This window comes from Dendrobates tinctorius, unplaced genomic scaffold, assembly GCF_039654945.1.
Source record: "Dendrobates tinctorius isolate UK_male_01 unplaced genomic scaffold, ASM3965494v1 ptg000258l, whole genome shotgun sequence".
Lineage (NCBI taxonomy): Eukaryota > Metazoa > Chordata > Amphibia > Anura > Dendrobatidae > Dendrobates > Dendrobates tinctorius.
This window is the reverse complement of record NW_027361925.1, coordinates 3623682-3650954: the sequence shown is the minus strand read 5'-3', so window position 1 is coordinate 3650954 and position 27273 is coordinate 3623682. Positions and strand designations below refer to the sequence as shown.

The 27273-nt window shown below is 44.3% G+C and overlaps 1 protein-coding gene across 3 annotated transcripts in view; it reads left to right on the top strand.

Annotated features, from left to right (window-relative positions):
• The window catches only part of PHKA1 (phosphorylase kinase regulatory subunit alpha 1), a 187818-nt gene that overhangs the window by 59294 nt on the left and 101251 nt on the right, over positions 1-27273 (top strand). For all 3 annotated transcript variants that reach the window (XM_073558789.1, XM_073558788.1, XM_073558790.1), the window contains 3 exons: positions 3398-3476; positions 10494-10628; positions 12747-12856. In XM_073558789.1, coding sequence (XP_073414890.1) covers positions 3398-3476; positions 10494-10628; positions 12747-12856 — 324 coding nt within the window. The remainder of the gene's footprint in view (positions 1-3397; positions 3477-10493; positions 10629-12746; positions 12857-27273) is intronic.

The window sequence follows — 27273 nt, the reverse complement described above, 5'->3', positions numbered from 1 at the left end:
GATGAAACGCAATGCCATCCAGCACGATCCGGCGCTAATGCAAGTCTATGGGGAAAAACCGGATCCGGCATTGCATTTTGCCGGATCCGGTTTTTCCAAAAAAAAGCCGGATCGCGCCTGAAGGCAAAAAACTGATGTGTGAAAGAGGCCTTAATGTTGTGATCGTGTCCGATCACAGCATTTCGGGGGTTAAAGTGTGATCGCTCCTGGCACCTAGTGCCGGGTGTCAGCTTCGAGAATCAACTGACACCCGGGGGCAATGACTTACTATACCGTCTATAGTCAGACAGGCCCAGGTCACATGGGACGGTATAGTAGGTTGGATGGCAGAGAGGGGTTAAAAACAGAATAAAATCACATGGAAGATATACAGGAGTGGAAAAACGGACACAGGTTTCGAGCCTAACCGCCCTTAGTCGTGACAAAAGTTCCCTCTGAAATATATAGCCAATTTGAATTTTACGGGCATGAATAGAACTGTAAAAGTTTCCGCTCAGCAGTGTTATCGAATCACTGGGACAGTGGAGTTATAAGAACAGAAGGACACCACAGACCCAAAATACAATTTGTTCTCTCACAGCAAATTAAAAAGAAAACATGGAGGCACCATTTAACACCCCCAACTGCAGCTAAGCATGTCTCCAGTTTTATTCTGATAGGAGGTCCACTTGCAGTATTTTATCGTTTTTTGTGAAGAAATGCCTCAGGACTCATACAGGTGAATTATCAAAGTATGACCATTTTGGGTAGCAATTTAATTTTCAGAAAATGTACCCCATTCAACCAGCATGTAACACTAGTGTGTGTGTGGACCCTCTGCGCAATGGGCCGGGCATACCCTGGAAGGGCGTGACTAAGTTGTGGAGACATGGGGCTCAGAGGATGCTCTGGTTCACTAACCGAAATCGCATGAACCAGGGATCATCCCACCAAACGCCCGCTCTCCTTTTACTGTGGGTATAATACTACTCTGACAACACAGGGTGAGGGTAAAACAGTGTGGCAGTACATTATTGAACCACAAAACAGGCAAATAACACATAGAACAGTCCCAGCAAAATACCAAAGAAGGTGCAAAATTAAACAGTCTCGCACGTATGCTGACACTCTGGGATAAGAGCAGCTGTAACTTCAGAGCTTCAAGAGCCGATTACCACCACCTGTGGCACACACAGAGAGGAGGCTAACGACTAGCTTAGGAAGCTGACACTCCATTGAGAGATAAGGCCAAGTGACCGGAGGGTCACAAACTGGCATCTCCATGGAGCCAGGTGACCGGTAGATCCCAATCCTGGCTTTTCCAAACATCCATGGAGCTCAGGTGACCGGTGGGTCCAAATTCTGACTACCCCAAACGTGTTCATCAGTTCAGTGATGGTCAGTGGAGCAGATCTGTATTCTTTCAGCCAGAGCCGTGGTCCCCTAAGCTGGCATCCTGTAGAGCAGTGTTCCTCAACTCCGGTCCTCAAGTACCACCAACAGGTCACGTTTTCAGGATTTCCTTAGTATTGCATAGGTTATAATTGCATCACCTGGACAGGCAAGAATTCAGACACCTGTGCAATACTGAGGAAATCCTGAAAACATGACCTGTTGGTGGCTTTTGAGGTCCGGAGTTGGGGAACACTGTTGTAGCGTGTCAAATCTGTATCCCTGATGATGGAGCATTATTGTTCAATTACCCTGTGTCTCTGTCATCCAGGATAACAACACAATATGTTAGAACAAACGTCAACTTAAAAGTCAATTTAACAGGCTTATATGAACATAAGTCTGTGTTTTCTTGACCAACCAAAGAACAAACACACAAATTCAAAAGATAAGTCTATTCCTTCTGGCATGCTGAAAATAGATGTCTGGTTAATTAAGATAAAATGCTGTCATCACGTGTGTACCAGGTCTTCACTATGGGCGCTGATGATTAGAATAGGCTGGGGCTGCTGGTAGACACCAGGTACCACTCCAGGGCAGTCTCTGGGACTGAAGTAGCTGACCGGAGGGTCAGTGACTCAGGTTCAGGTGGGTGAGACTGAAGCATAGTCGGGCAGTCCAAGGTCGGGGCAAGCAGCACAGGTCTAGAATGGGCCAAGGTCAGGAGCGGAGAGATCAGGATTAACAAGAAGGCAAGCTGGGTCACTAACAAGTGAGATAAAGCAGGAATACACCAATACAGGAAGCTGGAGAATGAGCTACTAGGAACCGAAGATCAGGCGTGGAAAAGAGGGTGAAGTCACCTGATCTATCACCTCAAATGGCACGAAGTAGCTCAGAGCGATGGTCCAGTGCTGGGTGGAGCAGAGACACACAGTGAGTAGGGTAGTGCTTAGGAGTTGTGCGAGTGGCTTGGCCAAAACCCAATCTCTCCATCAAGGTGCACTGATACCTCCAGTCCATCATCGAATGCTTTGCACTGATCAATAAGAAAGTTCTTTTTTTTTCTAATGTTTGCTCAAGTGCAAGTTTGAAGACTCTATGAATGTTAATATAGTTTTACCCCTGGTCGTTTCCAGCTTTTCTGCTGTCTGAGGCAAAAAATTGAAGTGGTGGCCTCCTCCCGCACCACCCAAAAAATCCAGACAAAAAATATAAAATTGACTTCTAGGAAGTCTGTCATCTAAAAAATCAATAACAAAGTAACTACAGGACCTTGTAAGGGGTGGGAAGAGGACGCATACCTTCAGTCTCAAAATCTGAAGGATAGTTTTGGAGAATTTTCTTGTTAAATTTTATATGCAGTTGAGGTGGTGAGTACTCTGTAGGAGGGGCCACACGTCCATAGCACCTTCCCTGTCCGTGATGTTACACGAAGGTTCACATTCTTAGCATGTGTTTTGGCTCTGTAAATCTCTGTGCTTGTATTAAAGGGAATCTATGATCAGGTTTTTGCTGTTTAATCTGAGAGCAGCAGAAAAGAAACAGAGATTCTATGAAAACTGCACCATGCAGTTCAGAAAATGACACATTCCTAAAATCAGGGTCTCTACCCCTACATCATGCAGCTCTCAGATTACATAACAAAAATCTGCTGACAGATTCCCTTTAATATGTCTATCACTAAAAACAATTCAGTCCAAAACATATTTTTGAAGGAAAGTCGGGTATATAAAATAATCTATCCTATTGAAGTGACGTCATTGATGACCCGGGATATTGGCTCCAGTCCTTCTTCACTTTGACACTTTAAGTTGTTGGAAAAGTCAGTAAACAAGACAGAAGAGTCACAAGTTAGAAGAGGGAATGGACATGTGAGAAAGGGATGTGTGTAGACTAACAAGTGAAGAAATGTGATGAAGGGTGTACAACGCTCCAGAGGACAATGACTGTTCTTTGTTACGTGTGTGAAAGGATCTTATTACTTTGTTCGTCTTAACAACCTTCCCCCTTGCTCTATGCACAGGGCTTCCTGGCTCCTGGAGAGATTGATCCCCTCAACAGAAGGTTTTCTACAGTTCCCAAACCAGATGTGGTCGTTCAAGGTTGGTTGGTTGAAGGCATTATTCTCAAAGTGCAGAAATATCAATACCGGTTATGACAGAGTGGAATTGATGGGTCACTGTCTCCTCAGATAGATATATATATATATATATATATATATATATATATATATATATATATATATATATATATATATATATATATATATATATATAATCTATCTTGCGTAGATATATAATGCAATGATGGCTGATGGAGCCTAGGAAAGCTTCTTTTCTGATGGTCTGGTCCTTTGGTCACCGGCTGCTCAATCAGCAGTCATTTTATATCTAACGAGATGGCTATGTAATAGGAGGGTGCTGTGATTAAGAAAAACAACAAGAATACACTATGTAAGGGACAGCACTGTACATAACGGCAGAGGAAACTATATAATAAGGGACAGTACCATATATAACTGCAGAAGATTTAATAAGAGACGGTGTTCATTATAAAACAGGAAACTATGTAACTAACAGTGACAGCACTATATATAAAAAGTGAGTACACTATATACTAAAGGACTGTACTACACATAATAAATGAGTACACTATATGCTAAAGGATTGTGCTATACATAAGTGAGTACATTATGTACTAAGGGACTGTGCTATACATTAGTGAGTACACTATATACTTAGGGACTGTGCTGTACATAATAATTGAGTACACAATACACTAAGGGACTGTTTTATACATATTAAATGAGTACACTATATACAGACGGTAGAAAAGTATTCAGACCACTTTAAATTTCTCACTTTGTTTCATTGCTGCCATTTGGTAACTTCAAAAATTCAAAAAAGTTGTTTGTTTTTTTTTCTCATTAATGTACACTCTGCACCCCATCTTGACTGAAAAAAAACAGAAATGTAGACATTTTTGCAAATTTATTAAAGAAAAACCGAAATATCACATGGTCAATAAGTATTCAGACCCTTTGCTCACACTCATATTTAAGTCACATGCTATCCATTTCCTTGTGATCCTCCTTGAGATGGTTCTACTCCTTCATTGGAGTTCAGCTGTGTTTAATTAAACTGATAGGCCTTGATTGGAAAGGCACACAGCTGTATATAAGACCTCGCAGTGCATGTCAGACCAAATGAGAATCATGAGGTCAAAGGAACTGACCAAAGAGCTCAGAGACAGAATTGTGGCAAAGCACAGATCTGGACAAGGATACAAAAGAATTACTGCAGTACTCAAGGTTCCTAAGAGCAAAGTGGCTTCCATAATCCTTAAATGGAAGAAGTTTGGGACCACCAGAAATCTTCCTAGACCTGGCCTTCCAGCCAAACTGAGCAATTGTGGGAGAAGAGCCTTGGTGAGAGAGGTAAATAAGAACCCTGAGATCACTGTGGCTGAGCTCCACAGATGCAGTAGGTAGATGGGATAAAGTTCCACAAAGTCAACTATCGCTGCCCGACGGAAGCCTCTCCTCAGTGCAAGACATAGGGAAGCCCGTATAAAGCTTGCCAAAAAAAACACATGAGGAACTCCCAGACTGAGAAATAAGATTCTCTGGTCTGATGAGTCAAAGAACTTTTTGGTGATAATTCTAAGCGGTATGTGTGAAGAAAACCAGGCACTGCTCATCACCTGCCCAATACAATCCCAACAGTGAAACATGGTGGTGACAACGTCATGCTATGGGGGTGTTTTTCAGATGCAGAGACAGGGCGTCTGGTTTACAAGGTGTGAAAAACTTGTTGCATCATTCCCAAGAAGACTCAAGGCTGTACTAGCTCAAAAGGGAGCTTGAACTCAATACTGAGCAAAGGGTCTGAATACTTTTGACTATGTGATACTTCAGTTTTTCTTTTCTAATAAATTTCCAAAAATTTCTATATTTGTTTTTTTTTTCAATCAAGTTGGGGTTGCAGAGTGACCAGTTTAAATACCTAGGAATACAGATTGCTTTACCAATCACAGAATATTCTAGATTGAATGTGCTTCCGCTCCGGGCTAAATTTAAAGATAAGGTCCAGACTTGGTGCAAGCTGCGTCTCTCGGTGGTAGGTAGGACGAACCTGTCTAAAATGATACTTATGACGAAGCTCCTATACGTACCTCTTAATTGGCCGATGTGGCTCCCGTGGGGTTTATTCCAGAGTCTTAATTCCCTATTTCGAGATTAGGTCTGGGGTGAATGTCAGCCAGGATAAAACTAGAGATCTTGCAGAGACCCAAGGAGGGGGGGACTTGCTTTGCCCAATCCTTGAATATATTTCCTGGCATCCCAAGGCCAACATATTAGAGTTTGGATATCAGGGGTCGGTGGGAGTACAGTGCAGGCTATGCTTGGGTATGTGGTTCAGAGGGTCCCTCTGGTGCAGGGGCTGGAGGATGGGAGTTTTGGGCAGTTGGGTAAGAGGTTCCCTACTCTGGATCTGGTGCAGAAGACGTAGTCCAGGATAAAAAAGATTAGATAGATCTCTGAAATGACTATCTATACTCCCGTCTGGATGAACAAAAGCTTGGTCGCGTAGGGGAATATGCTATTTATCGCAGCTACTGGTTAATCAGGGGTTGAGGTCGTTTGAGTCCTTACAAGAAGAATTTCAGGTGCCAGATACAGATCGGTTTCTGTATATAAGGTTTCAGCATTCCTACAGGCTGCAGAGGCGAGTTAGTGGTCGAAGGGTCCAGAAAGATATATATTTTACTGTTTCCACGATCTATGAAGACCTGTTACACACCTTTTTGATGCGGCACCCTATCTGTGCACGGAAAAAATGGGAGGAAGAACTAGGAGTATTGGATGATGACGTTTGGGAGTCTGTTTTAGAATATATTCCGAAATTGTCACTCTGTGAGCCTGGTCGTTTGTCACAATTATTTACCATTCATAGAGCTTACAGATCCCCTGAGTTTCTACATAGGGTTGGTGTGAGAAGTACTTCTGAATGTCCGAGATGTATGAATGAGGGAATGTCCACGTTTCCAGGTTTTTGGATGGTGGTGATTAGTCTGATTGAGGGGAGGTATGAATGTGTAGTGCCTAGAACTCTGTTGGAGTGTGTTGGGATACGTTGAAGAATTTGGAATTAATAACTCACACAAGCTGGCCGTGGCTAGGCTGCTGTTCATAGCCAGAAAGTTAAATGCCAGATATTGGGTAATATCTGCACCTTATCGCTTCCTCTCCCCCTTCCCAATAAATTTTAAGACCCCGATAGCATCACAGTGAATTGTGAGATGAGGGAGGACGCTATCAGGGGCTTAGCACCCTCCTCCACCACTCAATTCATTTTACATCCATATCTAACGTCCTTCTCCCCTTAAGTCTATTATAAGTCCAGTATATTCCTCCCCCTCCATCATTGCCCTCTCCACCACACCCATCATTGCCATCTCCATCCCCCAATAATTGCCATCTCCATCCCCCAATAATTGCCCTCCCAACCAGTCCAATCATTGCCCTGTCCACCACACCTATCATTGCCATCTCCATCCCCCATAATTGCCTTCTCCACAACATCCATGATTGCCCTCTCCACCACCTCTCATTGTCCTCTCCACCACCTCCATCATTGTTCTCCACCAAAACCCATCATTGATCTCTCCGCCACCCTCATCAACGACGGAAGAGAGCACACAGCTTTGGTGCTTTCTGCAGCAGCTCACCCAGGCCAGGATAGTGACAGGGAAATCGCTGTACCACCGCGTTGACCACATAAGCCATGCTAGTCACATGTGTGAGCTTGCCTTGGCTCAGGGCCGCCACCAGGTTTGCCCTGTTATCGGACACGACCTTCCCTGTGTCCAGATTCAGTGGAGACAGCCATTGCTCAAACTAGGCCTGGAAAACCATCCACAACTCTTCCTCTGTATGACTGCGATCTACAAGGCATATCAATTTTAACACTGATTGTGGTGAGCCCTGACTGCGCAGTACGGAGGTGCATGTCACATTAAGGTAGAAGTTGAGGATGCATGTGAAGGCCCTAGAGGAGGTGGAGGAGGCAGAAGCAATGATGTAAGTGTGAAATATAGAGGTTTGTCCTGGAAGCCTTGGGGATTCCAAGACTTCTGGAGCTACAACTGTGGGACCAAGTTCTGGCTGCTGTGCTGAGAGAGGACTGAGTACGGTGAACTGGACGAACTGCTGGACCGTGAGCGAGGTGCAGGCAGAGATGTTACAGTGGATTGGTAAAATTGTGGTGTGCTCATTATCTGAGATCGATAAACAGTAGGCATGTCTGCTTCTGTTACAGCTGACGGGCTCTCACTCAGCCTGACTGGAGCGGGTAAAGAACCCGAGTTTCTGCGTTCAGAGACCTACGTGACAATACTTGGCACAGTAACAGAGGAGGAAGCAGCAGCAGATGGGGAAGCTGATGGTTGTTGAGGTCCACTGGTCCGCTCTTTATTGCTGTGCGAGTCCCAGAGTAGCGCATGTTGATTGCACATGTGAAGTTTCATGCATGTAGTAGTCAAATTATTGCACTTTTTCCCTATACTCCATTTTTTTTTTTTTTTTTGCTAAGTTGGCAGATAACGTGAGTTGGCTCATCCTTTACATTGTCAAAAACCACCGGGTCCCAACCACTAGGACACCAGTCATGCTTTTTGGCCATGTGAACATGCATTTATATGCTGCATGTGTACCAACTCAAACCAAGCTCAATTTTTGTATTTTTTCTTTGTATTTTTGCATTTTGTGCAAGCTGGGGTGTGGCCTCCCTCTCCTGAGCTGGAAATTGTATTTAAAGGCTTCCCCTGACTGGTGTCCTAGTGGTTGGGACCCGGTCCTTGTCTGCCCTTATTCACACAGACATCAAATTTCACACATGATAAGGTTATTATTATTAATACTAGACAGTGTAGGACCGCCCTGACCACAGAGTCACCTTGTCGATGGTGGGACGGCTTTTATGCTATGTTTGATCAAATACAGCATTACTAAAAACTCTGATTTAAATGCACTTTTGCTTTTTACTTAATTATAGCAGGGTTTTTTTCACCTTGTCTTTTGTAGGTTTTTGTATGCTTTTTGGCCATGTGAACATGCATTTATATGCTGCATGTGTACCAACTTAAACCAAGCTCAATTTTTGTGTTTTTTCATTGTCAAAAATGGCCCAGGATAGGCAACCCTTGCCACCCCTGTGAGCTGCAGACTTGCCAACGCTGCTGTCTACAGCCAGAGTTGTGGCCGAGGATGCAGTGCTTGTCGTGGTTGCATCACTCCGTGTCTGCGCAATGTAACCTCCTTGCTTTCCTCCTCCACCTCCCCAGATGACCTAGTCAGCTGAGTGCCTCAGTGTTGACACCAAGTGGGTTCTGTAACCTCATCATCATCCTCTGTGTTATCACATTCCTCGCCTTGAGAGTCGTCATCCTCCTCTTCCTGCCCTGACAGCACAGAACAGTCCGCATGAGCCTCAGATATCTTAGTCTCATCAGAATCGCCTCCACTCCCCCCCCGAGGTTAACGTCTGATGACGAGGATCAGGATGCTGTTCAGGATCCTACTTCGTCCTACCCCGATTGCAAGTGAAAAAAAATTGGGGGCATCAGTGCAGATTTCCTCCTCTTGACTCTGTGAAGCTTTTGAGTACACTTTTGATGACGATGGCATAGAATGTGTGAAAAGTTCTATACTCACCCATCTGTGGTTCTGTACAGTCAGTTGTACGGTTGGAGAGTTGGGAAGCAGGGCTAATTTTTGTGCCACCTCTGTGGACTGTACTGGGTGTGATGTTGAAGTGGAGGAGGAGAGGCCACTTGAAGCTGTGCACTTGAGCACATGCTCTTTCTGGCCCTCTTCAACAAGGTGTGCCGCTGTTCAACTGTCAAAGAAAGGTAGCTCGTCCGGTACCAGAAGCTGTCTTTGTATAAGACGTGATGTTTGTTCACTAGTGGTTTCACAAACATTATCACCTACCCCACATACACCTTGAACATCAAGCCTAATTCCTCTTCCACCTTGGTCTCGCTTTTTCCCAATCATGTTGCTCAGATAGTGTGGTAGGAGCAAAGTATTGCAACAAAAAAAAATTAGATTTTTACTCTGCACCACCTCTGCAAACAGCTGAATTTCAGTGGCAGTAAATGACAAGGTGAAATATGACGTGCTGTATGGCGTTAGTCACGAAAGAAAGAAAGAAAGAAAGAAAGAAAAAGAATTGTTTGAGTGTGGATAAAGCCTTGTATGACCAAACAGGTATGCTACAAACTAATTCAAACTGAGATCTCTCCTACGGTATCACAGGGCTGAGCACTATGCGCACAGTACTGTTGTTTTGACATGGCTGTGTGCACACAGTACTGGTTTTTTTTTGTCATGGCTATGCACTGTGTGCGCACAGTACTGTTTTTTTTGTCATGGCTATGCACTGTGTGCGCACAGTACTGTTTTGATACGGCTGTGTACTGTGTGCGCAGAGTACTATTGTTTTGACATGGCTGTGCACTGTGTGAAAATGACGAACAGTGCAAATACCCTCAAATGGGCTGAGCAAAGTCATGTGACAAGTATCTGTGTATGGTTGTGACATTTAAATGAATAGTAAATGATGGCTCAATAGTTAGCACTCTATGGTCGCGCAGTGGTTAGCACTATTGCTTTACAGCGCTGGGTCCAAATCGCACTACGGAAGACATCTGCACAGAGTTTGCATGTTCTCCACATGTTTTTGTGGGTTTCCTTCGGGTTCTCCAGTTTCCTCTCACACTCCAAAGACTGTTGGTGAGTGTAGATTGTGATCCCTGATGGGGACAACAATGATGAAGTCTGTAAAGCGCTGTGGATTAATGGCACTATAGAAGGGAGGAAATAAAGAACACAATATGAGTACCATGAACCAAGTAACACATTTGATTAAACACTTGTACCAACACGTTCTCGTTAACTTTAGGACTAATAAATGCTTTTACTAAAATTATTGGTTTTTGAAATGTTAACATTTAGAAAACGGAACGCAGCAACTGTTTGACGTCAGCGTGTAACGTGCTTTTCTCAACATTACTCTGGCAGAATCCTAACTAATGTGAGCTTCGTGTCTTCACAGTTTGCATCCTAGCAGAGACTGAGGAGATTAGAGAGATCCTTCACAAGCATGGTATAGAGGTGGAGGCCGTGGCTAACGTGCACCCCATCAGAGTGCAGCCGGCCAGGATCCTCAGCCACATATATGCCCGGCTCGGTAAGTATATTGGTCAGGCAGGGGTGTATATAGACATCCCGGGGACAAAAGTCCTAATTGGTCCTCCATCAACCGTAAAAAAAAAAAAAAAAGGCAAGCAGGGGGTCTTGGCACATAGGCACAGTTACAGAAGGGTATACCTGCAGCACTTTGACATTTTGCCCATATTGAAACCCTTCAGTGTTCTCGCCCACTACAATACTCCTTCCATGGCCCCCGTAGAGTATGATGCTCGACTCACAGTATGAAACCCCATAGTGAATTCTCCCACAGCACCCCCACATATACATTGTAATAACCCCACAGTGCCCCTAGTACAGTATAAAGCTGCCACAGAGCCACTAACCCCTTATGAGGTCCCCGCAGTGCCCCGCAAACAATATGAAACCCCATAGCGAATCGTCCCACAGCACCCCCTCATGTACAGTGTAATAATCCCACGGTGCCTCCAGTACAGTATAATGCTGCCACAGAGCCATTGACTCCGTATGAGGTCCCCACAGTGCCCACGCACAGTATGACACCCAACAGCGAATTCTCACACTGCACCCCCTCACTCACAGTGTAATAACCCCACAGTGCCCCCAGTACAGTATAATGCTGCCACAGAGCCACTAACTGCTGTATGAGGTCCCCACAGTTCCCCGCGCACAGTATGAACCCCCACAGCCAATCCTCTCTCGGCACCCCCCTCGTTCACAGTGTAATTACCCTACGGCACGCGCAGTATAGTAGAATGCTGCCACAGAGCCACCAACCCCTTATGAGGTCGCCACAGTGCCCCACACACAGTATCATGACCCCTACAGGGACACTACATACATACATACATATACACACACACACACACACACACACACTCAAAACCCCCTTTCCTTACACAGTATGATAGCCCCCTACACATAGTGACTAGTAAATAAAAATGACTCCCTTACTTTGCTATATATGGACTGTGGCTCCGCACTGCAGGTGTGACCTAGTGATTAACTCATACTTGTTTCAGTAAGACTAACGCACAGGTTAAATGACGGACCCCGGGAGTCGCTCCATGATTGTTTTTAACTGCGGTTGCAGATTGTTAAAATTGAGGTGAATGGACGGTTGGCCATACCGTTCGGTGTTGGGCCTTCCAAATCATGGGCCCCATAGTGGCTAGTCTGCCACTACTAGTGGTACCTCACTGCTGTCAGCTTTTAGTCCATGTTTATTAGATTTATTGCATACATCAATATCACCAGATTGATAGTCTGCATATTATGCATGTATTGTCAGTGCGTCTATTAAAGTGATGTAGGGTTAATCTGAAGGTAATTAGTGTTAGGGCTCATACTCACTTGCGAGAGACTCGCACGATTCTCGTGCGAGTCTCTCTCATGAAAACCTGGCACTGCCGCCGACACTGGGACCGGAGCGTGCAACTGCATAGAAATACATGTAGCCACCCACTCCGGTCCCAGTGCCGGCGGCAGTGCCAGGTTTTCATGAGAGAGACTCGCACGAGAATCGTGTGAGTCTCTCGCAAGTGGGTATCAGCCTTTACACTGCTGCCGGCCGCTTTATGGAGTATGCACCTGTCGAGAAAAACGTGTATTTGGTCCCAGAAGCCGCCAGTTTTCAGTCATGAGGGCATGCACAAAGTGGTTACCTCTGGCTATGCTGTGTAAAGTGTCTGTAAGGACGTCCTGGTGCCCTGCCAGCTCGTTCTGCATAGATGTGCTGCACCACAAGCTGTCAAAGTGCTGGGGCAGGGCTTACTGCTGCTGCTCACTGTGTGCGCTGAGTGATGCCTGGAGCAGCTCTGCTCCCTGTGGCTGAAAGCCAGCGGATCCTAGGAGGAAGGACATCCATGTTCTCTGAGTAGTCACAGCAGATTAACCCTATAACTGCAGGTAAATGACATTTTCCAATTTGACCAGTTCCATGTATGTTTTACTTTTTCCTATGTACTTCTATTTGGTGAAAGGTTTCCTGAGATTTAACACAATAATTTCCGTTGTCTTATTTGCTGCTCTGCTCACAATATTGTTTCTAACGATTCTAGTGCTCCAATTAGTTTTCATATTTGGTTTAATGCACTTTTATGTAAATTGTGGATTTTGTTTTTGGATTTTAATACAGGACGCAACAAAAAGATGAAACTGAGCGGAAGACCCTACAGGAATATGGGCGTCCTGGGAACTTCCAAACTCTACTCCATACGTCAGAACATTTTTGCTTTCACTCCTCAGGTATTGACGTAGATGCCGATTACAGCCCTATTACCAGTTTTCTCCATTGCTTACAGCTAGGTTCTGTTGCACAAAGAATTTGAGTGAAAGGTAGTGCATAAGATCTTGAGAAATTTGCCACTCTTCATAGTGCACAGACTTTGGTGTGCACTTTTACAATACACATTAGTCACATGGTGCTTAGTCATTTACTCATCACTCATGTGGTGCTTAGTCATTTACTCGTTACTCATATGGTGCCAAGTTATTTACTTATATGGTGTGCCCACATTCCAAAGACATACTGATAGGGAATTTGGGATTGTAAGCCCCATTGGGGACAGTGATGATAATGTGTGCAAACTGTAAAGCGCTGCGGAATATGTTAGCACTATATAAAAATAAAGATTATTATTTTTTATGGTGCTTAGTTATTTACTCATGACTCATGGTGTTTAGTTATTTACTCATATATTAAGAGACTCGGCACTGCACTTAAGTAATCAGATAATTTAATGTTGTCCACACTAATAGTAAGCAAAACGTTTCGGTCTTACATCAGACCTTCATCAGTTACAGAATAAAGTAAGGTTATTAGGTCATGTGGACCAATAATCTTGGTTGAAGATCAATAGATCATTAAACATTCTGTGTCATGAAAAAGTAGGGCAAGGGTTGTCAGACCTGTGCAAATAAAGGGTTAAGTGTGCTGTGCCTCAGTGGCATGTGCAGACTCCGTGATCTTCAACCAAGATTATTGGTCCACATGACCTAATAACCTTACTTTATTCTGTAACTGATGAAGGTCTGATGTAAGACTGAAACGTTTTGCTTACTACTAGTGTGGACAACATTAAATTATCTGATCACTTAAGTTGAGTGCCGAGTCTCTTAATATGTTAATGGTGTGGGAACCTACTCTGGCACCAACTAAAGCTGTGCACACGCTTATCTATTCAACTAGTTATTTACTCATGACTCGTATAATGCTTAGTTATTTTACTCATGACTCATATAGTGCTTAGTTATTTACTCATGACTCATATAATGCTTTAGTTATTTTACTCATGACTCATATAGTGCTTAATTATTTACTCATGACTCATATAATGCTTAGTTATTTTACTCATGACTCATATAGTGCTTAGTTATTTACTCATGACTCATATAGTGCTTAATTATTTACTTATTACTCGAATGGCGCTTGGTTATTTGCTGATGACTAATATGGTGCTTACCGTATATACTCGAGTATAAGCCGACCCCCCTAATTTTGCCACAAAAAACTGGGAGAACTTATCGACTTGAGTATAAGCCTAGGGTGGGAAATGCTCCATAGATTATTCCCCCATATGGTGTCCCTAGCAGAAGCTCCATAGATTATTCCCCCATATGCTGCCCCCATAAGAAGCTCCATAGATTGTTCTCCCATATACTGCCCCCATAAGAAGCTCCATAGATTGTTCCCCCATATGCTGCCCCCATAAGAAGCTCCATAGATTGTTCCCCCATATGCTGACCCCAGAAGAAGCTCCATAGATTATTCCCCCATATGCTGACCCCATGCTGCTGCTGCTGCATGTAAAAATAAAAAAAATGACATACTCACCTCTCCGTCGCTGGGTGTCAGGTGCCGGTGTCACTGCTGGCACCTGAGATACTCGCGTGTCCTGCGTCCATGGCTGCTCACCGCTATCTGCCACGTCATCAGTCAGTGACGTTCAGACTGCAGGGGGCGCGGCGCGCACTAACCACGTCACTGCGCCCTCTGCTGTCTGAAGTCACTGACCGATGACAGACAGCAGCAAGCAGCCATGGACGCAGGACAGGTGAGTATCGCTATACTTACCCGTCCTGACGCTGTGTCTTGAGCCCCCAGCTTCTCCGCGCTCTCTCTTCCTGCCTTCAACGGTCATGTGGTACCGGTCATTAAAACTCATGAATATGCGCATATTCATGAGTTTTAATGAGCGGCACCACGTGACCGCTGAAGGCAGGAAGAGAGAGCGCGGAGAAGCTGGGGGCTCAAGATACAGTGTCAGGACGGGTAAGTATGACCTGACACCACCGCCCCCCCCCCCCCTCTGACCCCCTTTGTATATGACTCGAATATAAGACGAGAGGGGGACTTTCAGCCCAATTTTTTTGGGCTGAAAATCTCGGCTTATATTCGAGTATATACGGTAGTTATTTACTATGACTGATTTGGTGCTTTAGTTATTTACACATCACTCATGGTGCTTAGTTATTTATTTGTTACTCTATGGTGCTTAGTTATTTACTCATGACTCCTATGGTGTTTAGTTATTTACTCATCTCTCATATATGGTACTTACAAAAATTAAAGGGAAGGCAGCACGCCATAATTAAAGGTGAAAAAAGTGGGTTTTATTCAGACCCACACAGCATGGAGACGTTTCGGCTCACACTGAGCCTTTCTGAATAAAATCCACTTTTTCACCTTTAATTACGAAGTGCTGCCTCCCCTTTTATTTTTGTCTGGATTTGGGCAAGTCCTGGATACATAGCTAAGGAGGCCCGGGCACCCGCCAAATGGTATTGTGCGGTTCCATTTTTTTTTTTTTTTTTTTTACATTGCATTCATATGGTACTTAGTTATTGGGCTCTGCTCACACGTCCATTTATAATGTCCTGCTTTATTTATTTTTAGTATGTAAGGAAAGGTTCAGTGTGCGGGAACAGACAAATGGAAGTTATGTTGGGATGTTTTGTCTTCACAGATCTTTCTATTACCAATTGATGGGGTCTTGAAAACAGCGGTTTCCATGTCCCCTGTGTTAAAGGACCAATCTCCATCAAACATACTGACTGATATTACAATAGGGAGGAATAACTACATATGCCATCATTTCCCTTGGAAGATTAATGACTGTGTTTATGGTCATTATTGCCGTGTGTTATAGGACTCGCGCACACTCCAGGCTTGTTACTTGTCACAGCCTCAGTAGCCGTGTAGTCACTTAATAAGCTTAACCCATTAACGACCGCCAATACGCTTTTTAACAGCAGCAGTTAAAGGTACTTATGCCTCAGCACCGCTTTTTAATGGCGCTGAGAAATAAGTGTATAGCGCCCCTTAGTGTCGGAATTTCTCCGGAGTCTCTGCTACCGGGGGTAGCTGAGACCCCAGAGAACATGATTCGGGTTGTTTTTACCGACCTCAGTGTTGCGATCGCCATTAATAACGGAATAACGGCGACCACAAAAAAAAGTGTCTGATTTCCCATTTAATTTCTCCTCCACATCAGGGGAGAGAGAAATGGGTTCCCCCAAGCCACCCCCGGTACCTCAGGTGTCCCTGGATCCTCCTGCATCCCCCCCATGTTGTCGCCTTGCGGCAGTCGTCTTCTTCCGGGAAGAAAATGGCGGGTGCATGTGCAGTGTGCCTGCCGAGATCTGCCATCCTGCAGCAATAGGAGATTTTTCCTATTGGTTAATTTTCAACACTGTGATAGACCCTATCATAGTGATCAAAATAAAAAAATATTAAATCCAAACCCCCCTTCATTACCCCCTTACTTAGGTAAAAATAATAAAATTAGAAAAAGTATTTATTTCCATTTTTCCTTTAGGGTTGGGCTAAAAATAGGGGTGGGCTAAAGTTAAGGGTGGGTTAGAGATAGTTTTTAGAATGGTGTCACTTTTGGGAATTTTCTGTTATATTGACCCCCAAACTCACTTCAAATGTGAGGTGGTCCCTAAAGATAATGGTATTGTAAATTTTGCTGGAAAATGAGAAATCACTGGTCAACTTTTAACCCTTATAACGTCCTAACAAAAAAAATCATGTTTCCAAAACTGTGCTGATGTAAAGTTGACATGTGTGAAATGTTATTTATTAACTATTTTGGGTGACACCACTCTCTGATTTAAGGGTACAAAAATTTAAAATGTGAAAATTGCAAAATTTTTGCCAAACTTCCATCTTTTTTTTTCCATAAATAAAAACAAGTTATATTGAATAAATTTTACCACTAACATGAAGTACAGTATGTCACAAGAAAACATTCTTAGAATCAGTGGGAAATGAAGCGTTCTAGAGCTATAACTTCATAAAGTGACAGTGGTCAGAATAGTGAAAATTGACTTGGTCATTAAGTACCAAATTGGCTCTGTCACTCATTATCATGTTACAGTTACAGAAAGACTAGGGGTGTGTGTGTATTAAGGTACTGTCACACTTAGCGATGTACCAGCGATCCCGACCATCGATATGACGCAGTCAGGATCGCTGGTGCATCGCTAAGTGGTCGCTAGTGAGCTGCCACACAGGCAGATCTCACTAGCGACATCGCTGGTGACGGGGGTCGCTACTTACCTGTCACACCTGGCGATCCTGCGTCCTCCCGCCCGGCTCCACGCGTCGCTCGTCACAGCAGGAAGCTGATGACGAGAAACAGTCCAGCCTGTTCTCGCGCGATCAGCGATAACCAGCGGGGAAGCGGGTTGTAGGTAAGTGTCAGACATAGCGTTATCGCTAGCAATATCGCTATAACGTCACAAGTTATAGCGATACTGCTAGCGATATCTCTTAGTGTGACAGTACCTTTACACTGTGCAAAGCTGCACAATAAAAGTTCTTTCAAAAAGAGAAGCGTTAATAGTTTATTTTTATCAATCAACAAAATGCAAAGCAATTGATCAAAAGTAAAATCTAAATCCCTTCAGTATTTGGTATAATAATCCTTTGCCTTCAAAACGACATTTCTTCTCTTTACACGAACTCTGTATATTGAGATTCATGAGTAACCAGTCATCCCAAGCAGGTGACAATAATAATTTTCATATGTAGGTTCAAACATTCACTGAAACAAACAGTTGTGTTTAACCTAAAACGGCCAGAAAATCTGCTACAAAGGTGATGTTATAGATCGTTTCACGTCACGGGTTATGCCCCATGGCAAGACTGAGCACAGCCTCAACACACAAGGTCTCTACCAGGCAAAGATTCCAACGTTGACTGGGGCTGCGCGATGTGCTTTTCATAGACAGGTGCTCCAAGAAATCGACAACATTGAGGACATAGTGCTGAGCCAAGGAAGTTGAAGGACACTTCATGCTCACTTCTCTCTGAAATGTAAAGATATCCAGCAGTGCCACCAGCCCAAAGCTGCCGCAAACAGTCAGATTCTGCTACACCCATCTACTGTTCAAAGAAATTGTTTCACAAATGGTCTTCATTGAAGAATCGCGGCCAAAGAAGCCATATCTTGGACATGGAAACAAGCCCATGTGGCTCAAGTTTACTTCAAAAGATGAACTGAGGCACAGACAAATGGCAGCAGGTGCCCTAGAGTGTGAGATGAAATATTTGGCTGTATCAAAGGGTAGTTTATTGGCTGGAGAGCAGCACGAGGGTCTGCTGACACAAGTTGAGCATAGTGGAGATCTTGGAAAGTTTGGGACTGCATTTCTACAAATGTAGTTGGGAAGTTGATCAAGATTAATGGTGTCCTCAGTGCTAAGAAATACAGGAAGATGCTTCTCCATCATGTTATACCACCAGGAGGCGTCTGATTGGCTCCAAATTTATTTTTCAACAACTCCCAACATCCAGCCAATGCCATTAAGACCGAGGAATCCTGGAGGTGATGATCCAGCCCCCACAGAGCCCTGATCTCACATCATCCCGTCTGTCTGGTGTCACATGAAGAGACAGAAGGATCCGCACAAGACTCATACACAGATCATCTGCGGTCAGGTCTCCAAGATGTCTGGAAAAATTTCCCATTTTAGTAATTTCAAAATCTGTGTGCGACTACTGAGAAGAAATGGTGCTCATATAGAGGCAAAGGGCGGGCACACCAAGTATTGATGTAATTTAAATTTTTCTCCCGTTCATGCACTTTGTAATTTAATTGATAAAAATAAACTATTAACACTTCTATTTTTGGAATCTTTTCAATTTGCAGCATTTCCTCCACACCAGCATGAATTTTTTGAAGAGTGCTGTCTGTATGTGAAAATGTGTGACACATGGCACAACCCAGATGGCTCTTATAATAGTCGATAGGGCACCTCTGCTGTTCAACAGGTGATTTTTGGGCATGAGTTCTCTAGTAGATATGGTGTTGTGTAGTAGATGTGGTGTCAGTGTGTGCCGTGTAGTAGATGTGGTGTCAGTGTGTGTGTCGTGTAATAGATGTGATGTCAGTGTAGTAGTAGTAGTTGTGTGTCGTGTAGTAGATGTGTCAGTGTGTCATGTAATAGATGTGATGTCAGTGTGTAGTAGTAGTAGATGTGTCTGTGTGTGTTGTGTAGTAGATGTGTCTGTGTGTGTTGTGTAATAGATGTGATGTCTGTGTGTTGTGTAATAGATGTGATGTCTGTGTGTGTAGTAGTAGATGTGATATCAGTGTGTGTCGTGTAGTAGATGTGATGTCAGTGTGTCGTATAGTAGAATGAGGTGTTAGTTTGTGCCGTGTAATAGATGTCAGTGTGTAGTAGAAGTGTGTCGTGTAGTAGATGTGGTGTCAGTGTGTAGTAGTAGTAGTAGTAGATGTGTCAGTGTGTTGTGTAATAGATGTGATGTCAGTGTGTGTGTGTAGTAGATAAGGTGTCAGTTTGTGTCGTGTAGTACATGAGGTGTCAGTGTGTCGTGTAGTAGATATGGTGTCAGTGTGTCGTGTAATAGATATGAGAAAATGGAAAACGGTCTTAGGAGCGCAGGAAAGAGACTCAGACGAGATGGGGTTAAACCACAACGCGTTTCAACGGAGGATCCGTCTTCATCAGGTGGAAGTTTTATTAATGACATAGAGGATGGGGTATTTAAATAGGAAGCAGCCAATCACAACAGTCAACAGTCACATGTTATGATAGTCACACGTACATGTTACGACAAGATGACATCATATATTATAAAAAAAAGAGAGCTAAAAACAACCTATATAAAACGTGAGATAAAACAGCATGAGTTAAACAAGTTTTAGGCTATGTGCCCACTTTAGTGTTTTAAACCTGACACAAAACCGGATTCCTTCCCAGAAAACGCACGTTTTTTTCCACGCGTTTTTGCTCGTTTTCTGCACGTTTTTGCTAAAAAAAGCGCGTTTTTGATGCGTTTTTTTTCCACTCGTCTTCTGGGCCATAGGAAATAGCTAAAAACGTGGACTAAAATTAATGTACATGCTGCGTTTTTAGCTGCTAAGCGTTTCCTAAGCGGTAAAAACGCATTCATTGGCACAAAAAGGCCAAAAAGCATTAAAATGAATGGGAAACTTATTTTAAGCATTTTTGAAGCCGTTTGACCCCTAAAAACGCTTCAAAAACACTTAAACGCTACTGTGGGCACACAGCCTCAAATGTATAAAATGGGCAAAAAGGCGCAATAAAATAATATAGATAAAAATGAATAAAATTATTAACAGGTTAGTAGACCAGTGTAGTAGATATGGTATCAGTGTGTGTCGTGTACTAGATGAGGTGTCAGTATGTGTCGTGTAATACAGTATATGTGATGTCAGTGTGTGTCGTGTAGTAGGTGTGGTGTCAGTGTGTGTCGTGTAGTAATGAGGTGTTATTGTGGTGTTGTGAAGTAGATGTGGTGTCAGTGTGTGTCATGTAGTAGATGTGGGGTCGTGTAATAGATGTGTCAGGGGGTGTCATGTAGTAGATGTAGTGTTGTGTACCACTCTCACATATTAGACACATACGGAACACCCTGCTCACATATTAACAGCGTACACCTCGCTCAAATATTAGACACATACGGAACAAACTGCTCACATATTAGACACATACGCAACACCACACTCATATATTAGACACCGCACACATATTATAAATAAAGCACACACCGCTCATTTATTAGACACATTCCCTGCTCGCATGATGGGCACATACAGCATACCGCTCACATATTAGACATACAGCACACCATGCTCACATATTACACATACAGCACACACCGCTCACATATTAGACACCGCATACGCCGCTCATATTAGACACATACATCGCTCACAAGTGCGATACAGTGAAGGATGTTTGCATGCAGCTCTGCAGTACAGGGTCTCAGCTGGGATCCTTCTAAAATCAAGTGATCAGTGGATCAAATTTCCATTCTAATCTCATCAGCTCTATCATTTTTATCTATAAGACAGGTAGAGGTAGTGAGGCTGATGCTAAAATTAGGATGTCGGGGAGCATTGTGTCAGTTCAGCAGTGAATACAGCGAGCAGCTCTAGACTGAGCTGTGGGGGGAGATACTTGCATATGAGGAGAAGCGGAAGGCAGACAGTCAGCCCACAAGGAGAAGTGGAAGGCAGCCAGCCCACCCACCCGCCTGCTCATGAGGATAAGTAGAAGGCAGCCAGCCCACGAGGCGAAGCGAAAGGCAGCCAGCACGTCCACGAGGCGAAGCGAAAGGCAGCCAGCCCGTCCACGAGGCGAAGCGAAAGGCAGCCAGCCCGTCCACGAGGCGAAGCGAAAGGCAGCCAGCCCGTCCACGAGGCGAAGCGAAAGGCAGCCAGCCCGTCCACGAGGCGAAGCGAAAGGCAGCCAGCCCGCCCACGAGGAGAAAGAACTGTTCATTGATTGCCTGTGCCATGTTGAGCGCGCCCTATTAGGAGGAGCGCTCAGTTGAGCACTGATGATTTTCTTTTCAGACCACTGCGTGCAGACACGTAGATTAGTGGGTGCTCTACTTCGTTGGCTCGAGACCACATGGACCAGAGATCATCCCACTGAACGCCCACTCTCTATTTACCATGGGCATAATACTACTCAGTAAACACAGGGTGAGGGTAAAACAGTGTGGCAATACTTATTTGAACTACTAACAGACAAACACATAAAACAGTCTCACCAAAATACCCAAGATGGTGCAAAATTACGGAGTCTCGCCCTTCCGCTGACTCGCCGGGATTTTGGCAGCTGCGACTTCTAGGGCCGACTACCCCCACCTGTGGTGGGCACAGAGAGATGGTAACGACTATCTTAGAAAGCAGCCAGTCCATTGAGGTACAAGGCCAAGTGACTAGAGGGTCACAACCTTTCTTCTCAGAACATCTTCATGGAGCCAGGTGTCTGGTGGGTCCCAATCCTGGCTTTTCCAAACGTATCCATGGAGCTCAGGTGATCAGTGGATCAAATCTTGACTACCCCAAACATATCCATGGGTTTAGTGATGGTCAATAGAGCAGATCTGTATTCTTTCAGCCAAGGCCGTGTTCCATAAGCTGTCAAATCTGTGCCCCCTGTGATGGAGCCATGATGTTCTGGCAGCTGTCCTGTAAGTGTTTGTGGCTGTGGTTTTAAAGAGTCTCTGGTTCTTTGGAACTCTGGATCTCTTGTTACAGAGGCATATCCCTTTTCTATAGTTCACAACTGTTGTCCTTTAAGCCATCATCCAGAGGTCATGGGGAAGGTGTGATGAGATTAACTCACATTGTTAGAGTATTTACTCAATTTTACATAGTTTTTACTCCTCTGTTTGGCAAGTCAACAAGTCAAAGGGTCCCACACAATGGTCAATCAACGTATTATCAAACACTGATTGTTCAATGAACCTGTCTTGCAGAGATAGCAAATAATAAGCTGTAGGAGAGCTGATGTGAGAGGCAAACATCAGCCATTCAAAAATAAACGTTTGATAGAAGTCTTGATAATTGAGATTAAATGCAGTGTTGTCATACTATGTGGAAAAAAATCAATGAATTTACAGTAACAATCCTGCTATTTTCATACTGGCCACTGGGGCTTTTTTTAGACTCTTCTAATGTTTTCAAAAAGGTTCCTTATTGTCAGAGGTAGGATTACAGTGATTGCTAATACCTCTATACAGGGCAGACAACACATCACCCATCTCAATATGTGATGTCACAGCTCACCTACTCCCTCTCTTCACAATCACATTTGCACACGCTCAATACACACTTCAATACAAACCATGGAATTCCCAACCATTGTGGCTATGTAAATGCATTATTTCCTTAAACAAAATTAAGTAAAGTCTATAAAATGCTGTGGAATTAATGGCACTATACAAGTAACTAAAATAAATAAATGTTTGTTTAAAGCCCCCCGTGACCGGTGTGAAAGTTGCAAGATTTCTATTTTTTTATTATTTTAATGCAGATTGTGCTATATAAAATAATAAAAAATGCCCAAAATGTGAAAATACATCTGTCTTTGGGGGGGGGGGGGGGGGGGAATTTTAGTAGCTGCCGCGCGTAAACGGGCACCAAGTAGTATAAGAATGTGGATACTTTTGGAGGTGGTTTTTTTTTTTTTTTTTTTTTTTTTTTTTTTTTTGCATCCAAATGCATGTGTTTTGGGCTAAATATAATTTCTGGATTTGATTCAAAATTTTGCACCCTTTCTTTTTTTTTTTTTTTTTTTTTTTTTTTTGTCTTCTCTGTTACCTACTGCGGGAGGAGATTCAGAATTTGTCCTCTTGTGCTGAAGGTTTATTGCTCTTGAGTGAGCTGCTCAGCTGAGTCATGATCAGGAAAGTTCAGGTCTCCTTTTAGTTTCCCACCTCTGCACAGTGGCAATGTGACCGTCAGCATTTTGTATGCCCCTCACTTTACACTAAAGCACTAGTGCTGCTGCCACCAGATCTCGCTGAAGGTCTTCAGCAGCCACTCTGGTGTTTTTGCCCACCCGCCTCCTCAGGGCCTAGTGGTATCCAGTGAGGGCTGTTGTGAGTTCATTTTCCCCTTCACCATTGAGGTCTGATGAACTCCCTCTTCTGGTGAAGGAAGGTAGTGAGGCTGATTACCAAGCACCTGGGTATGATGATGATGACTGGGTGACGGGAATTGCTGACTGGATATAAGGCAGCCGACTCCCTTCTGCCTTGCTGGTGATCTCTCTGAGGGATTCTAGGAGACCAGTCTGATTCCTGCTCCTCAAAAGCTAAGTTTTCTGCACTGCTTTTTGCATTTGTGTTTTGCTTTGTTTTTCTGAATTTCTGCCATTCCCTGCTGGGGTGAGTTGAATTCCTTTTTGCTCTGTCTTCAGAAAATACCTGAGTGCTGATATAGTTTTTTTTTTTTTTTTTTTTTGAAGCCTAGCGTCTTCAGGGCCTTTTTCCCTATCAGCCTGTTGGCCCTTGTTTTGATAGGGTTTTTGGCGGATTGCAGACAGCAGCTTTCCTATCCTGTCCTATTTAGTTAGCTTGGGCCCCATCATTTGCTCAACCTATCTTTCTATCTGTGTGTTTTTTCATCTTGCTTCACCATCATTATATGTTGGGGGGCTGCCTATTGCTTTGGGGTCTGCTCTGGGGCAGTTTAGATTTCCCTTTCTGTCTTTAGGCTATGTAGTTCTCCGGCTGTGATCGAGGGGGTCTAGGGCACCGTAGGAACCCCCCACGGCTACTGCTAGTTGTTGTTGATCGGTTCAGGGGTCTGCAATCCGATAGCTGCCAACTTCTCTGGTTTTCTGGACTTGGCTAGTATTTCTGTTTTTGCCTCCTACGGTGACTCATTCATAACAGAGGGCTTCCTCCTTACGCCACATCCAGATAGTTACTTTTAGTGTCATCTTGCACTCCAGTCGCCCAGCTGTATCTCCAGGAACGTCACCTTCTCGGTATCTATTGGCCTTGTATTTCTTGTCTGTGCCGGCAGATCTCATCTCATAACTTCACTTTTTGCACCTCTCTCTTGGAATCCTAAGAATATAATAATAATCTTTATATAGCGCCAATATATTCCGCAACGCTTTACAGTTTAACAGTTTTGAAACACAAGTCATAAGTAACAACGTTAACAATACAATAATTAAAGCAAAATAAGACGACCTTGCTTTTGAGAGCTTACAATCTACAAAGAGGTGGGGGAGATACAAAGTACAGGTGTGTATTTACAATGATGGTACAGCTATCTTGAGGAAGTGAGGAATAGATGGAGATAGTGAATGGGCTGCACACTTATACATAAAATGACTTTGATTAGTGAACTTGATAGGCCGCTCTGAACAGATGCGTTTTGAGGGAGCGCCTAAATCTGTGCAAATTGTGGATAGTCCTAATTTCTTGGGGTAGAGCATTCCAGAGGATTGGTGCAGCGCAGGAGAAGTCTTGGAGACGGGAGTGGGAGGTGTGGATTAGTGCAGAGGTTAATCGAAAGTCGTTTGCAGAGTGCAGCGGTCGGTTAGGCCGATAGACAGAAATGAGGGAGGAGATGTAGGGGGTGCCGCACTGTGGAGAGCTTTATGGGTGAGAACAAGTACTTTGAATTGGATCCTTTAATGAATGGGCAGCCAGTGTAACGATTGGCGAAGAGCGGACGCGTCCAAGTACCGATTAGCCAGATGGATGACCCTGGCTACTGCATTAAGTATGGCATGTAGAGGGGAAAGTCGAGTAACGGGGAGGCCAGTTAATAGAGTGTTGCAGTAGTCCAGGCGGGAGTGGATCAATGTGACAGTGAGGGTTTTTGTTTCCATGGTGAGAAAAGGGCGGATTCTGGAGATGTTCTTTAGGTGTAAGCAGCAAGAGCGGGCAAGAGATTGTATATGGGATGTGAAGGAGAGGTTGGTGTCAAACATAACACCCAGACAGCGCGCCTGCTGCCGGGGTGTTATTATGGTGGCACCCACGGAGAGGGAAATCTCAGATTTAGGGAGGTTAGTAGATGGCGGGAGCAGAAAGAAGTTCACTTTTTGAGAGGTTGAGTTTCAGATAGAGAGCGGACGTGATGTTGGAGACTGCGGACAGACAGTCACTGGCGTTCTGTAGTACCGCGGGGGTAAGGTCGGGTGATGACGTGTGTAGTTGTCTGTCATCAGCATAAAGATGGTCTTGAAAGCCAAATCTGCTGATGGTCTAATTGGGGCCGTGTAGAGAGAGAAGAGAAGGGGGCCAAGGACTGAGCCCTAAGGTACTCTGACAGCGAGAGGAAAAGATGACGTGTAGCCAGCGAACAAAACACTGAAGGACCGGTCAGAAAGATAGGAAGAAAACCAGGAGAGAGCGGTGTCCTTAATGCCTAGTGACTGGAGCCTAGAGAGTTGGAGACAGTGGTCAACAGTATCGAAAGCTGCAGAAAGGTCGAGAAGAATGAGCAGAGAGTGGTCACTGTTACATTTTGCTGTCAGAAGGTCATTGGTAACTTTGAGTGCAGTTTCAGTCGAATTTAGGGGGCGGAAGCCAGACTGTGAAGGGTCTAGGAGGGAGTGAGTGGAGAGGTAACGGGTAAGGCAGGAGTATACTAGGCGCTCCAAAAGTTTAGAGATGAATGGGAGACTGGAGACTGGTCTGTAGTTGTTTGTGCAGGATGGGTCGAGAGCGGATTTCTTTAGTAATGGAGTAACGATAGAGTGTTTGAAGGAGGATGAGAAAATGCCCGAGGAGAGGGAGAGATTAAAGATTGTAGTTAGGTGAGTTGTGACGACTGGAGATGTGAGGGAATGGGGTCGGTAGTGCATGTAGTTGGACGAGAAGAAGAGACGAGTCTGGAGACTTCTTCTGTGATGAGATCAAATGTGGAGAGTGAGCCAGGGGAAATGCAGGGAGGGATGGGAGTCACAGTACTTGGTGGTTGTGAGCGGATTTCCTGATGGATATTATTTATTTTCTCTATAAAGTGGGAGGCCAGGTCATCCGCACAAATGTCTGTGATGGGGGCTTGTGCTTTTGGCCTGAGGAGGGAGTGAAAGGTGTCAAAAAGTTTCTTAGGGTTGTTAGCTAGTGAGGAGATCAGGGTGGTGAAGTTAGTCTGTTTGGCGAGGTGAAGGGCAGAGTTATAGGTTTTAAACATAAATTTGAAGTGGATGAAGTCTGCTGGTGTGCGGGTTTTTCTCCATCGGCGTTCAGCACTCCTAGAGCATCGCTGGAGAAGTCGAGTTTGTGATGTGAGCCAGAGCTGTTTTACTCTGTGTTTGGAGGTTCTGAGGGTAAGGGGCGCTACCTGGTCAAGGGTGCTTCTAAGAATGTCGTAGTGATGAACAGCCAGATCGGGACAGGAAAAAGAGGAGATTGGGGACAGGGAAGATTGTAGGGAGTCTGAAAGTGTCTGAGGGTTAATAGCTTGTAGATTTCTGAATGTGTGATAGGTTGGAGTGTGCTGGGGTGGGCGAGGATTTGTGAGCGTGAAGGAGAGAATGTTGTGGCCCGAGAGGGGAAGCGGTGAGTTATTTAGGTAGGAGATTGAGCAGAGCCGGGCAAAGACCAGGTCAAGGGTTACCATCTTTTTGTGTCTGAGGTTGAGAGCTGTGAGAGGCCAAGAGAAGTGGTTAGTGATAGAAGCTGGGATGCAGCTGTAGAAGTGGGGCTGTTAATGGTGATGTTGAAGTCTCCCAGAGTAAGGGTTGGTAGTTCTGAGGACCTAGTGATCTAGAGCCATTGCCCATGAGGTCCCCTGACATGTAGGGCGAGATTTCTCAAAAACGCCGCCCCAAGGTGGTATCCTGGTTGGAGGCGCTGGGCATGAAGGGGTTGTGGCAGGGTGTGCTGAATCTGGAGA